Here is an 11,661-nt window from a genome sequence, read left to right on the forward strand (position 1 = left end):
GTCTATCTGCTGTCAACACGCAGAGCACACTTCGGATACTCTGTCCCTCTCTCTCTGCCCCTCCCCTGCTCACACTCTCTCTAAATAAACAAATAAATAAGAACCAAAGATTTTGGGGGCCCTCCAGTCACATCTCCAGTTTTATAGTACCATTTCTCCTCCCTGAATTTTTGCCTCCCTTCATTTCCCTGTCACCAAGTTGATTCATTTGCTGTAGCTTGAATAGCTGAGTAAGAAAAGAAATTTTTTGTCTTCCTTGGCACTGCCTACAGAGGTGGCAGCCATCTCCTATTTGGCATCATGGCTGCCCTCAGGCCTCTGGTGAAGCCCAAGATCATTAAAAAGTGGACCGAGAAGTTCATCAGGCACCAGCAAGACCGGTATGTCAACATTAAGTGCAACTGGTGGAAACCCAGAGGCATCGACAATTGGGTGAACAAAAGATTCAAGGGCCAGACCTTGACGCCCAACAGTGGTTATGGGAGCAACAAGAAGACAAAGCACATGCTGCCCAGTGGCTTCCGGAAGTTCCTAGTCCACAACGTTACGGAGCTCGAAGTGCTGCTGGTGCTCAACAGATCTTCCTGCGCAGAGGTAGCTCATCATGTCTCCTCCAAGAACCACAAAGCCTCTGTGGAAAGAGCAGCCCTGCTGGCCATCAGAGTCACCAATACCAATGCCAGGCTGCCCAGCGAAGAAAATGGATAGACAGACAGCTTATGTGCACGTCGTGTTTGTGTTACTAAAATCATAAAACTATAAAAAGGCAATTGTTTGAAACTCTCACGGGGTCCTTACTCCAGCATACAAACACATTCACGCCTCTGCCATCTTAAAACAGCACTACAACAAAACATTTCCAGGTTAAAATGGAGACTAGGTGTTGATAAGCTAAGGGCAAGTGCATTGCTCCTTGGGCTTCTAAACTTCCAAGGGTAGGAGAGAAGAAGGGCCTCAGAACTCTGAGCCACCCCCTCCTCCAACACTCACAGTCTCACCATTACACTCTGTCTTGAAGACCACTGGGGATCATGCCCTCCTGCCCTCTCTCGGTTATCCACTGAAATGTGTCCTCCCAAAATTCATGTGGAGGTCCCAACCACTGGTACCTCAGAATGTGACCACATTAAACTGCATTTAAGGTCTTTAAGGAGACCATTAAGTTTAAACGATGTTGTCAGGGTGGGGCTCGACTCCCATATGACTGATATCATTACCAGAGGATGAGGTACCAAGATGCAGTCGTCTGCAAGCCAAGGAGAGAGGTCTTAGGAGAAAACAACGCTGTTGGCACCTTGATCTTGGACTTCCAGCTTCCAGGACTGTGAGAAAATAAATTCCTGTTGTTGAAGCCACACAGTCTGCGGTACTTTGTTACGGCAGCCCGAGCCGACTGATACGGCCTCCATCTCTGTTTGTGTCTGAAGCCCAGCACCCCCACGTCACCCCTCTGCCCTCCAACGCTCAAACCCCGTGGCTCTGTACAGCTCCTCATCCAGTTTTCACATGGCACATTGGAACCCAGTAGCAGGTTATGAAGTCAATTTCGTGAATTTCAGCCAGCAGATGAAAAATGAAATAGAATAAAACAGAAGAGAACAAAATACAGCAGAACGGCACAGAAGAGGATAGAAGAAAATAGGAAATATCAGATGCACTACATGTAGTAACGGAGAGTATCACCCTGGTGAAGTCTTTATTTCCATGCTATATGCACATATGTGTATCCAAGGTCATGCTGTAAACTGTATTTCATTCTGTGGGTCATGATAAAAACAAATGAGGAAGCAACTGACCTAATGTGACTCCATATTCTGTCCCTTTCCAAATTCCAAAGCACGTCCATTCTGGTCGATCATCAGCAAAATCCCCCATGCACTTAACCTCCTCAAAATGTTCTGTTCGACTTGCCCAAACCAAAACTAAAAACCACAAATCTCACAAGCATAATATAACTGAGGCAAGGATAGATGTTACTAGGTATGCTCCAAGCAGAAAAACTTTTACTTCATTTTGACCCTCATTGGATTTATATAGAATACCTGTGTATTCATTTTTGAAGGAAAGAACAAAATTAAAAAGTATGTATGAAAGGCTGGAAATATAACACTGAAAATTATATCTAATGTTGAAATACAGATTTTGGGGGGCACCTGGGTGGCTCAATCAGTTGAGCATCTGACTCTTGATTTCGCCTCAGGTCATAATCCCAGGGTTATGGGATCGAGCCCCACAGTGGGCTTTGTGCTGAGCATGGGACCTGCTTAAGATCTTCTCTCTCTCCCTCTGCCCCTCTCCCCTGTTCTCTCTCATGCGCTCTCTCTCTCTGTCTCTCAAATTAAAAAAAAATCATTATAAAATGCAAATTTTAAAATCATAATTTTTTCACTTTTTTCTTTTCTAAAAGCCATTAATAGTAAGATGAACCATTAACTTCATAATGGCTTTTCAGGCAAGAAAGAAACCCTATAGAGTTGCACGTTTCAGTGTGGTAGCTGGTAGCCATATGTGGCTACTTAAATTTAAAGTAATTAAAATTAAAAGTCTAGTTCTTTAGTCTCCCTAGCTGCACGTCAAATGCTTGAGAGCTACATCTTCTATCTTACAGAACTTTTCCACCATCATACAAAGTTCTAGTGGACGGCACTGCTATAGAGTTTTCCTGAAGGAGAGGTGACAAAGGAAGATGGCTTGAGGGCAGCCGTGGCTTGCAAAAGCCCTGGGGAGCAAGTTGCTTTGGAGGAAACGGATTTTAACAAGTGGTGGGTACGGATTATCGTTGGATCTTTACCTACTTCGAGGGAAGGAAGTAAAAATCGGAATTGCATAAAAATGGAGCCCTACAACAGTAGACATATCAATACAAGACAGCAAGATTGATAATTCGTGTGAAGAGTTGGCTGTTGTCAAGCCCCATGCTAAGTGCTTTACAGAAGATCTGTGATTACAACCCTAGGAAGTAAGACTTAGCCATTTTCACCGGCGAGAAAATTGAGGGTCGCAGATGAATTTCTTCAGGGTGGCCCAAAGAAGCAGTTTCCGAGACTCCTTCTTCTTCCGTTTCTCCAGCAGTTCTCAACTGGAGATTGGAAAGGTGGGAGGCCCGGAGGGGGCGTCAAGAGGAGCTTTAGCAGCACTTGGACTCATTGGAAAACCAGGAACACTTCCTACTCTCAGGGAACACTTTCCTGAAGCTCTCCCTCACCCTCCCCCCCCCCCCCAACATTCCCCATTCCCGCTGAGCGATTAATGCAAAGGCTTCCCTAGACACACAGAATTAGATGTCTGAGTCGGGTGTAGAGCCAGGGAACGTGAATTTACCGGAAAAACTCTCCGGGTGATTCTCATTTGCACGCTGTAGTAAAGAAAATTGTACCACACCATGAAAAAGATTGGCAGCAAACTTGAAAGTCAATTAAATATTTAGTTAAATGAAAATAATTGTAAATATGTTTGCTACATCGAATGCAAAATCCAAAGCCACATCTTGAAAAAGAATACTTATGTCATAACTACAGCATAATTGAGTTTTATGACCCCAGATTACATTAGCATGAAAAGGGCTACATTTAATGAACTTAAAGGTAATCATTACTAGAATTAAGAATCACCTTCCAAATCACCACTAAAGAAAACAGAATCACAAAGCAAATGACAAAAAAATGTAGAAAATAGCAAATAAGCCAAAAGATTCCAGAAATAAGAGCAAACGCACCAGTGCTTCTGCTGATCATAAATGTTTTATTTTTAGTGTTTATTTATTCTGAGAGAGAGCATGAGCACGAGCAGGGGAAGGACAGAGAGAGGGAGAGAGAGTGCAGATTCCAACACGGGGCTCAAACCCACGAACTGTGAGATCATGACCTGAGCTGAAACCAAGAGTCAGACACTTCACTGACTGAGCCACCCAGGCGCCCCGATCATAAATGTTTTACACTCTGTAATACGAAGATGTTCACATAGGGCTAAAAGCAAACAAAATATGATCATGTGCTCCTTAAAAAGGACAACCTAGGACATAACCACACAGAAATGTTAAAAGGATGACTAAAGACATACCAATCAAAGACAGACAAAAGAAAGCATCAGCGGTGATAATACCAAACAGAGGACTCAAGACAAAAACATCATTCGAAATGAATATTTATCAAATACCGGGATGAGGGAGGACTTTACAAGCTTAAGACAATGAAAAATATGTCAAAGATCTTTTCGTAAGGAAAAAGTGTACTGGACTTAACTGTATAAAAATTTCAAATGGTTGAAAAGCTAAAAGCAACACAATCAGTTGAAAAGGTAAACAATGAACAGAAAAATATTTTCCACAGATGTAACACAGAATTAATACTTTTCATATGTAAAGAGTTTATATAAATCTGTGAGAACAATATTAATGTAAAGATAGACACTTCAAAAAAGGGCATGGACTGATCCAATCTAAATCAAAGAAATTAGACTTTCAATGAGATTATTTGCTTCTTTCACATTAACCATTTTTTTAATCTAAGTTTTATTTATCTAAGTGATCTCCACACCCAGTGTGGGGCCCGAATGCACGACGCTGAGATCAAGAGTAGCGTGCTCTTCTGATGGAGCCAGCCAGGCTCTCCTGGCATCAGCTATTAAAAAAAAAATCCCATCAAGAGCACTGGATGAAATATAAATTGATATCTTATCATCTGGACATGATTCCAGCACCAGCTCTCCCGTGCTTTTAAAATGTTCACTCTTGGGGCACCTCGGTGGCTCAGTTGGTTAAGCACCTGACTTCTGCTCAGGTCATGATCTCATGGTTTGTGAGCTCAAGCCCCGCTTTGGGTGAGCCGCTTCTGTCTTCCTCTCCTTCTCTCTCTGTCCCTTGTGGGATTCTTTCTCTCTCTCTCTTTCTGCCCCTTACATACTTGTATCCTCTCTCTCTCAAAAAATAAATAAATAAATAAATAAATAGTCCACTCGTTTCAAAACAAAACAGATGAACACATGGGAAGGGGTGGGGAGAGGAGAGAGGGAAACAAACTACAAGAGACTCTTAATGACAGAGAACAAACTGAGGGTTGATGGAGGGAGATGGGTGGGGGATGGGCTAGATAGGTGATGGGCATTCAGGAGGGCACTTGTGATGAGCACTGGGTATTGTACGTAAGTGATGAACCACTGAATTCTACTCCTGAAGCCAATATCACACTGTGTGTTAACTAACTAAAATTTACATTAAAACATTTTTTTAAAAGGAAAAAAATATTCACTATTTTTGAGACAGTAACTCCACCTCTGGGAATCATGCCTATGAGTGGGCAGAATCAGAACTGCCAGACCAAGATTTATGAATAAAGACTTTCAGGAAAAGATTCTTTATAATTGAAATAATGTTTCTTTCATTCTTTTTTTTTGTTAATGAGCTCTACACCCAACGTGGGACTCGAATTCGTAACCCCGAGATAGGAGTCGCATGCTCTATGACTGAGCCAACCAGGCCCCCCCTATAAATGAGATAATTTTGACAGAATCAGAATATTAAATGATGGTGGAATACTTCATTTCACTTCACTTCAGTTCATTTCACTTCATTTCAATTTCATTTCAATTTCATGTTTTTAGAGAGAGGTCTCACTATGTTTCCCAGGCTGGAGTGCAGTGGCTAGTCACAGGCTCCATCCCACTACTGGTCAGCACAGGAGTTTGACTTGCTCTGGTTCAGACTTGGGCCAGCTCACCCCTCCTTAGGTGGTCCCCTCGCTCCGAGGTGGACACCCCATTGGCACAGCGCACTGCAGCCCAGTGCTCCTGGGCTAAAGCAATCCTCCTGCCCCAGACTCCCGAGTAGCTGGAACTACAAGGCATGCGCCACTGCGTGCATGGTGATGGTGGAAAATTTAGAAAAGTATGGTATATCCATAAGGCCCAATATTCTGATTCATCAAAGTTCTATTTGAGAAGTTGTTATTAAGATAAAAATGATGTGTGGTACAATGTTGAGTAAAAAAAAAAATGTATGCCATATTCTATGAACTGGATTCTCAATTGCATACATAGTATCATCTCAACTAAATTAATAGTGTTTGCCTTTGAGTAACGGGATGATAAATTGTTGGTTTTTTCTGCTTCAGAATACTTTTCTGTACTTTCTAAACTTTCTACATTGAACACAGGTTACAGAAAAAAATCTGAGCAGTTTCTTCAATAAATGATGTTGGGAAAACTGGATATTCACATGCAAAAGAATGAAATTGTACCTCTCTTATGCCATACACAAAAATTAACTTGAAATGGATTCAAGACTTAAATGTAAGGCCTGAAACCATAAAACTCCCAGAAAAAAACATAGGGGAAAAGCTCCTTGACATTGGCCTTAGCAATGAACTTTTTGGGTAGAACACCAAAAGCACAAGCAGCAAAAGCAAAAATAAACAAGTAGAACTACATCAAACTACAAAGCTTCTGAACAGCAGAAGAAATAAGCAACAAAATGATAAAGCAACCTATGGAATGGGAGAAAATATTTGCAAAACATTATCTGCTAAGGTGTCAATATCCAAAATATATGAGGAACTTATACAACTCGATAACATAAAAAACAAATAATTCAATTTAAAAATGGGAAGGGGGGCCGGCTGGCACATGATGGAACATGCTACACTTGATCTCAGGGTTGTGAGTTTGAGTCCCATGTTGGGTGTAGAGATTACTTAAAAATAAAAAAAAAAAATCTTTAAAATAAATAAATACATAAAAATGGGCAAAGTACCTAAATAGACATTTTCCCAAAGAAGACATACGAATGATCCTCAGGCACATGAAAAGGTGTTCAACATCACAAATCATCAGGGAAATGCAAATCAAAGCCACAATGAGTCAGAATGACTATTATCAAAAAGACCAGAGATAACAGCGTTTGCAGGCCGTGAAGAAAAGGGAACCGTTTTGCTCTATTGGTAGGAATGTAAATTGGTAGAGCCACTATGAAAAACAATCTGGAGGATCCTCAAAAAATTAAAAATAGAACTACCCCGTGGATCCAGGAATATCGCTTTTGGGTACATCTCCAAAGGAACTTCAGTCACTATCTCAAAGACATATCTGCACCCATGTTCATGCAGCATTGTTAATAGGAACCAAGACATGGAAACAACCTAAGGGTCCACCGATGGATGATGAATAGATAAAGAAGATGTGATATATATATGCAATATTACTCAGCCGTAAGAAAGAAGGAAATCCTGCCATTTGAGACAACATGGACAGACCTTGAGGGCATTATGCTAAGTGAAATACATCAGACAGCAAAAGACAAATACTGTATGATCTTACTAACATGTGGAGTCTAAAAAGCCGAACTCAAAGAAACAGAGTAGCTTGGTGGTTGCCAGGGGCTGGCGGGTGAGAGAAATGGGGATTGGTCGAGGGGTACAACACCCAATTATAAAATGAATAAGTTCTAGGGAATCTAATCACAGCCTAGTGACTACAGTTGACAATACTGTATCATATACTTGAAAGTTGCTAAGAGAGTGAATCTTCAATATTCTCACCACACACACGCGTGCGTGCACACACATACACACACACCCCAAAGGTAATTATGAGAGGTGATAGATGTGTTAGCTAACCTTATTGTGGTAATCATTTCATAATACATACATGTCTTAAGTCATCACATCGTGCCTCTTAAACTCACACAATGTTCTATGTCAATCATATTTCAATAAAGCTAGGAAAAAAACCCACCAAAGTACAATAAAATTAATTTTAGATTATAAATCATAAAAATAAAGGAAAAAACCTGAGCAGAAACAAATCACTCTCACTCTGCAAAATCTTTAGTTATAACCCTCTTTTATTAATCAGGATTCTTGGCTGCAAAAACTGCCTCTGGCAATCTTGATTGGCGAAAGTTAATATGTTACAAGGATTTGGGAAACAAAAAAGAAGGCTTGGAAAAGCCTGGTTAGCACTAAGTGGTGTCTTCATATGCTTCTATCACTCAGGTTTCGAAGACCTGGGTGAGGGCAGCCCGTGATCCAGCCTAGGTCACCCGCCTCCATCAGGGTGAGGCAGCTGTCCTGTTAACTGCCACTGAGGGAGGTAGACACCACCAAGACAAGGCAGAGTGCGAGAAAGGTGAGCCCCAGACTATTAGGACGCTGTTGGGATGGGGGATGAAATCCTATTGAACTGAAATGTGTGTGGTGTCATGACGATGTGTCTTCTGTCGAAAACTCGGCTTCTGGTGGACCTTCTTCACCATTCCTGTCCTATTCATTCCTTACCTCCTGGAAATGCTGCATCTCCCCTCTCTAGTCTTATGCAACTTTCTCACCCAAGTCACCAATCGAGTGGACTGTCCGATCTGGTGGATGTTTCTCAGGCTTTCTCTTTGTAGATATCTTAGTTTGGGTTGCCCTAAAAGCAGAACTTGAAACGAGAATTCGAGCGTAAGTAGTCTGTTTGGGAGGTGAGCCCAGGAAGTACAGGCAAAAGAGTGAAGAAGAAAAAGATAAGGGAAGGAAGTCAACATGGTGTGCTATGAGCGACCAGAAGCTTACTCCCGCTCCAGGGAACTCTGGGAAATGGTGTAGAACATGCAGCTCAGAGTTATGTCACCCAAGGGGCAAGGGAGCTGGAGTAGTTATACACCACCTTCAGTCAATCATCAGTGAAAGGCTGCCTGAGGGGGAGTGGTGTGCCTTAAATTCCCTGGCACTCCCAGCCTGCCGCCCATGGGCAGAGCAGGTTCTGGAAACTAGAGAAAGTCCAGAATCAAAGAGATGCAGGTTCTGGCAGTTGGAAGTTTGGCTGCCTCTGCTAGGAAGTGCTATGGCAATATGGGCTTGGCACCAACAGCATTTGCTATATTAGACATTTCTGTGTGTTGTTTCACATTACTTGTGACTCTTGGAAATTCTTCCTTCCCTTGGATACTGGAACATACCACCCAACTTGTTTTCTGCCCTCTTTTCTTGCCATTTCTTCCCATTCTTCTTCTTGTCTTTTTTCCTATACTTAGATATTGGTAATCTGCCAACTGTTGTCTTCTCTTCCCACACAATCTCCTCATCAACCTCAACACATCCTGGCCACCAAATCCCATCTATGGATGGACTGATCTGGATCGATATTTCTAGTCCTGCTCTTTTTTGGCAGATTCTAGACCCGGCAGCTTAACGAACTTTTCCACTTGGGTCTCGTGAGCACCTTAACCCAACGCGTCCAAAACTTACCTCTCCAAACCTTATGTTCTCTCTAAATTTCTCTCTCCCCTGAGTGCCCTCTCTCAAAATGGTACTATTATCCATCCAGGTTCCCAAGCCAGAGAACTAGGATCATCGTTCCTTCACTCTTCCTCCTCCTCACCTCTGATGCCTAATTGGTCACAAAGTCTCCTGACTTCTAATCTCTTCTCTACCCTCTCTAGCTTTAAGGCAAACTACTCGATGCACCATGCTTAATAAAGCAAGGTATAGAAGGGACTCTTAGCTTTCCCCACAACCTTCCATTTGCTCCTTTGGGGCTCATTCCAGTTCCTGAGCCTTTGTGGACTTCATCACTGTCCCTTTGTCTTAGAAAGACCTCAGCTTCCCCGGCTCACTTCAAAGTGTTTGGTGCAGCCTTGGAGCTGGTCTTAACCCCAGAATATTCCCACTCTTGGTAGGATTCTGAGTCAGTTAGGATCCAGTTCAGTAGTGAATTACTGAAATAAAAAATCACTGGGGCTTAAAAAGGCTACAAGTATATTCATTTCTTATATTAAAAGAAAATCTCCAAAGAAAATCAGTCCAGGGCTGGTGTGCCCCCCACCATGGGTCTCAGTTTCTGCTTCTGAGGGGACCCACATTAAGACAAAAGGGTCAAAATTCACCTGGGGCATTTGATTCAAAACAGTAATTCCCCTGAGCGCAGTTCTTTAACAGCATGGTTAATTTTCAGGCATACATAAATCTGCAGAGGTCAGAGGCCCTAGGAAGGTTTTCAATGAATTTCTTCTGCGTGTAGGACTATGACACCATACAGCTGTGTAGCAACCTAGAAGAGGCTTGGTCCTGAGGGGAACCAGATAATGTGACTTTTTTCTTTTGGGGTTCCCAGGGACACTCCTGGCCACAATTCCACCCACCACCACCAAGCTCTAACTTCTAAGCATCTTTGTCCCCCTCTTCCCTTCAGGCCTACTCACTCTGGAGCCCAGCAACCATCTCACTGGCTTCTCCCAGTCTCAGCCCAGGTCCAAAACTCACCCATAATCTGAGGGAGGTGTCACTGAGCTGTCAGAGTCACAAGAGCTGATGCTGAAACACCCGAGGTGTTAAGTATTAATAATAACTTGCTGAGTTAACTCCACCCCCCCCCATATATTTACATCTTAATGGGAACAATCGGGAACCAGTGTTTTTTTCATCACTTGGCCTCAAAGACAGTGGTGATAATCTGAACAGCACCCTAGGGTAGACAGATGAGACTCCTCAGGGCTATAGGTTCCCAGTGCAGGAATTCTGGCTATTCTGAGAGGCCCGCCCTCTGCCTTAGGCCCTGCTGGCCAGCCTGGGGCTGAGGGGTCTTTATCTCAGCCACACCTGCAATCCACACCGCACGGTGCTAGAGAAACCACCTTACACCCTTGAAGAAGGGATGGTGCCAGCCTGATGCCCAGCGGGCCACAGCAGGATTGAAAACCAGTGCCTAATGGGGCGCCTGGGTGGCTCAGTCGGTTAAGCGTCCAACTTCAGCTCAGGTGACAATCTCACGCTCCGTGAGTTCGAGCCCCGCGTCGGGCTCTGGGCTGATGGCTCAGAGCCTGGAGCCTGCTTCCGATTCTGTGTCTCCCTCTCTCTCTGCCCCTCCCCCATTCATGCTCTGTCTCTCTCTGTCTCAAAAATAAATAAAACGTTAAAAAAAAAATTAAAAAAAGAAAAGAAAACCAGTGCCTAAAAACAGAAAAATGTGCTTTTTATTGGGAAAAATTCTAAAACTACATACAAGTGAAGACTCCAAGTAATCAGGCTTAACCCAGATAGTTAACAGGCAATACTTGCTATTCTTGTTTTATCAGGTACCCCACACTTTTTTTTTGTTTTTTGGCCAAGTTTTCTTTAAAGCAAATCTCAGTTGTTATGCCCTATCACTTCAGTGTGCGTCCCAAAAGGATGGAAGGGAAGAAGGAAGGAAGGAAGGAAGGAAGGAAGGAAGGAAGGAAGGAAGGAAAAGATTTTTCTTATATAACCATAATGTTATTATCACAGTTAATAAAATTAATAACAGTTCATAAATATTATCTATCATTCAGTCCATATTTAAATTTCTAGATAATTGGGAAAATAGAGAAATACTTTTTAAATAATGGTTCCTTTTTACAACATCAGGATAGACAGGTTTATGGGAATAAATTTGGGAAGCAGAAATTGTACCCTCTTAGACCCCCGCAGAAAACCCAGTTGACCTAAACTAAGGTGGTACAACCTTGTTAAGCTGAAAAAGCAAATTATCTTCTTATACTTCTTCAGTCTTCTTTGTATCAAAGGCTCAGGGAGAAAATGATGAGGATTTTGTACATTTGTACACAAGCCAGGAGTTGTCCATTAACTTTTGAAATGATCCAGCCACAGTCTACTGAATTTGAAACAACTGCCAAAGATGAAAGATCTTTTCCTGCTCAGCCGGAACTAAGGA

The 11,661-nt window shown here is 42.4% G+C and overlaps 1 protein-coding gene across 1 annotated transcript; it reads left to right on the forward strand.

Annotated features, from left to right (window-relative positions):
* Positions 1–259: 259 nt before the first annotated feature.
* Positions 260–708, forward strand: LOC131503017 (large ribosomal subunit protein eL32-like). The gene has a single exon (XM_058714334.1). The coding sequence runs from the start codon at positions 301–303 to the stop codon at positions 706–708; it is 408 nt and encodes a 135-aa protein (XP_058570317.1). The 5' UTR covers positions 260–300.
* The last annotated feature ends 10,953 nt before the right edge of the window (positions 709–11,661 follow it).

The sequence above is a fragment of the Neofelis nebulosa genome, chromosome X (assembly GCF_028018385.1).
Source record: "Neofelis nebulosa isolate mNeoNeb1 chromosome X, mNeoNeb1.pri, whole genome shotgun sequence".
Taxonomy (NCBI): Eukaryota; Metazoa; Chordata; class Mammalia; order Carnivora; family Felidae; genus Neofelis; species Neofelis nebulosa.